We start from the raw sequence: 3,890 nt of genomic DNA, 5'->3' as shown, positions 1-3,890 counted from the left end.
GAAATAAGCTGCTCCCGAGCTCACGGACCTGTTGCTATGACAGCAACTCCATGATGAGCTTCGAAGAACCAAACAATCCAAGATCATGCCAGATTGTCAACAATCAAATTCAGCTAACTGAGTTAGCGACGTACGAAGAACGGGCCCCTGGCTGTGGAAAAACAACATGTTTGTATACACTGCCAAAGAATTCCAACGTCAGAGAAAAATGGATTCAGTTTATTTTTAGTGAACGTCCCAGTCACATCTGCTAATTTACGAGTGTGTTTAGTACCTTTCACCAAATCGCAGTATGATGCTGGCTTTGCCAAAATAGTTTTGCTAAAAGATCGGGGCGTGCCAACTGTTCTGGACCCAACATTGATGCCGCAAACTGTAAGTAATATATTTCATGTAAAAACTATTTTTAAAACGGTAACGGCAGTTAATAACGGATGTTAGCCAATCATAAAATTAGGCGGTTACACTGACCTCTTAAAGAGAAAACACCCCAAAACCCACTGTTTCTGTCAGAGGATGAGAAACGAGGTGGAAAAAGGTCATAAATCACTAAATTTGAATGATTTTTGTCCAAAAAAACACCTCAGGGAACACAATAAAAAAAATCATGTCATGACCCCTTTAAAGTAAATGTATTGTTTAACATCACACTTTTATGCATTTTCTACCCTAAAATCCCTGTTGACTAAATGACCTGAAGGACCTGTACTATTTCTGTGGGGAAAAGGAAAATGGAACTGACTGGGTAAGCATACTGGGAAAGTAGACTTAGACTGTAAATACTTAATTTTAGTGTTCAATGTTTAGTGTCATTTTCTAGTTGTTATTCAGTTATATAGAAGGCAAAGAGATTGTTTTTGTTCTGTATTTTTTTCTATAGTTTTTCTTGTAAATTCTTAAAAGGATTGTTCAACAAAAATTACAATTCTGTTATTTACTATTCCTCATGTTGTTCCAAAGAACTTTTGTTTATCATGAAAAGCAAATTGGTATATTTTTAATGAAACCTGAGATTTCTGTCCCTTTACTGACAGTCCAGATAAACAAAACTTTCAAGATCCAAAAAGGTAAAAAAAATGTATCCATATGAATCAAGCCATTTAATCCAAGTCTTCTGAAGTGACATGTTCACTTTAGGATGGAGAGAATTAATTTAGCCATAATAAACATTGATTAAAACACGGAAGTGTTTGTGTCTGTGCGTGGCACACGAGAACCAATGAGGTTTGTTCTAGCACCTCCCGCAGACACGTGAGAGTTTTTCATTTACATGTGTATGTGACGCCTCGGTTGTTGGTCACAGGCTTTTCAATCTTACGCAAACACACTGAGAAACCATAAACCCCAAATCCAGCATACAGAGATTCAGTGAATGTGGAGGTGAATGTGTGTAAATGCGTGAGTGTGTGTGTGTTAGAGACGCTGTAGAAAGACAAACTGCCAGCCAACCTGTCCAAATATACGCCGACTATCTTAGAGGAACGTAAGGGGACATGTATGTCAGTTGAATTATTATTGTGACGGGCAATGAATCTATTATCAGAGCAGATCAGACTCCAGGAGTTTTTATTTCGTCCAAACCAACAGTCATGACTCTGTCCTTTCCTGCTGATTCCTTTATATGTCACTGATATAACAGAATGTCCCCTCCATTCAGCCTCCCAGTAAGAGCGTCCAGACAGACTCTCTCTAGAAAGAACCTGATGGCATATATCAAATCTTTCTGGATGATCGAGAAATGACTGTTCCTCATCCACACGTGTCACCTTTCTGTTCCCCTCAGACAGAATGAGACAAGTGTTTGCTGTGTTTGGATCCAGTGTGAGAAAACAGGCATCTGAACACAAGAAGAGAGAACATTTAGAACACACCACAACAGCAGTCACTAAAGGAGTACATTTGCAGACGTACATTTGTGTAGACCTGCTGTAATCCTGAACTCTCCTCCATGATCCACACTATAAAACACACACAGTGTTCACATTCTGCACATCAGATATAAGTAAACACACAGCAGTGTAACTCTTCCTGGTCAACATACTTGAGTTTGTCCAGTGTGCAGTGTGGATCCTCCAGTTTTTCAGAGAGCAGTTTGACTCCTGAATCTCCTGGGCGATTGTAGCTCAGATCCAGCTCTCTCAAGTGTGAGGGGTTTGAACTCAGAGCTGAAGACACATAACGACAGCCTTTCTCTGTCACCATACAGCCTGATAATCTACAAACACACAACAACAGTCCACATCACATTAGTTTGACAATCAAAAGTATTTAAAATACTTGTATATCTGTATGTTACGTTGTGATCTTTGAGTTAAGCTCATATGAAAAATGGGGGCAAAAACAAAAGTGTTGCGTTTATAATTTTGTTCAGTGTATTTCTTTTTTTTTCTTTCCCCGAGTGTTTCTTATTTTTTATTTTCACTTTCCTAGTTACATCCCATTGGCCCACGTCGTACACCTTATGCCCGTGTTCCTGTGACATCATTGACCAGCTCTCCAATCTGATCGTGCCCCCGTGGCATAAAAGTGGAGAGTAAATGTCACTAGCGAGGCCCTATTCTGTGTGTAATAGTGAATCTGTGTATCCCGTGTGTTTAGTAATTGTATGTATCCGGCATACTTATATTTCAGAAATATTTTAAGCAAATTGCTAATCACAGGATATTTACATAGAACATATACATGCAACGAACACAGTGATCTATTTAAAATAAACTTTAGGGTTGTGCTCAAATAAGTGGAGTACAGAGACAGTAAATGCTTTCAAGCTTGCTGCACATTCACATTTATACACAGTAGGCAGTCAACCAAAATGCCAATTACCGCTGCCGCAAGGCCACGGCGTTAAAAAAAACCAAGTCACATGTGAAACTGGTTTGCGAAATCACCACCAGGTGGCGCAAACGGTCGGTTGAAAGCATTGTTCAATAAAGCTGGAATTGTGACATTTTCACTTGTAAATAAAAATAAGACAAAAAATATAAAGATAAAAATAATGAAATAAATCGTTGATAAAATTACAATAATAAGCATTGTACCATTTAATCTTGAATTATTCATCATATAAATGTTTCATGTTCCAGCCATGTGACAACTTTTATGGTGAAATATTACAGTGACGGTAGTGCTTGAAGTGTGCTTACTTTTTACTCTACAGTACCAGTCAGTATTTTAGATCAGCTCTTTTAAAATGTATTACATTTAAAGAGGTGTCCATTATGCCATAAAAATATAAAATGATAGAAAAGGTAGATTATTGTTATTAGGAAGATTATGAGTGATGTAGGCCTAGTTCTAACACATATTTTTGCACCATTGTCACATTAATATCACAAATGAAAGATCTGAAACATACATTTAATAATTCGCTGATGCATTCAGCAGGTCACGTACTTATTCTTTATCTATCTTTTTTTTTTTGACACATCTATTTCCCGTATACAGAGAGCCCTGCTCATGACATGGCGAAAATTATAATGTACATGAATTAAGAAATGATCACTTTTTTATTAAATTATTCCTTTGTGTTTAAATTAGTGGTGTCAAAATTAGCGCGTTAACGCAGGCGATTAATTTTCAGTTTAACGCATTAAAAATATTTAAAGGGGTCATATGATGCTTTTTTAAAGATCATTATTTTGTGTATTTGGTGTAACAGAATATGTTGACATGCTTTAATGTTCAAAAAACACATTATTTTTCAAATACTGTACATTATTGTACGTCCTCTATGCCCCGCCTCTCTCAAACGCTTCGTTTTCTACAAAGCCCCCTCCTTTGACAAGCGCAGTCCGCTCTGATTGGCCAGCTGACCCAGTGCACTGTGATTGGCCGAACACCACAAGCACCTGTCGGAAATGTAACGCCCCTTACCATAATCACGAGCGTCA

General features: G+C 37.7%; 1 protein-coding gene across 1 annotated transcript in view; it reads right to left on the bottom strand.

Moving 5' to 3' along the window:
- Positions 1-1,162: 1,162 nt before the first annotated feature.
- Positions 1,163-3,890, bottom strand: part of LOC107721979 (NACHT, LRR and PYD domains-containing protein 3-like) — a 23,029-nt gene continuing 20,301 nt past the window's right edge. Inside the window, exons 8-10 of the mRNA XM_016530211.1 lie at positions 2,042-2,215; positions 1,912-1,958; positions 1,163-1,837 (exon numbers count right to left, since the gene is read on the bottom strand). Of these exons, the coding sequence (XP_016385697.1) occupies positions 1,263-1,837; positions 1,912-1,958; positions 2,042-2,215 (796 nt within the window). The 3' untranslated portion in view covers positions 1,163-1,262. The remainder of the gene's footprint in view (positions 1,838-1,911; positions 1,959-2,041; positions 2,216-3,890) is intronic.

The sequence above is a fragment of the Sinocyclocheilus rhinocerous genome, unplaced genomic scaffold (genome assembly GCF_001515625.1).
Source record: "Sinocyclocheilus rhinocerous isolate Xijiao unplaced genomic scaffold, SAMN03320098_v1.1 scaffold2892, whole genome shotgun sequence".
In the NCBI taxonomy this organism is placed as follows: Eukaryota; Metazoa; Chordata; class Actinopteri; order Cypriniformes; family Cyprinidae; genus Sinocyclocheilus; species Sinocyclocheilus rhinocerous.
Note: the sequence above shows the minus strand (reverse complement) of the source record. Positions and strands in the feature narration are given on the sequence as shown.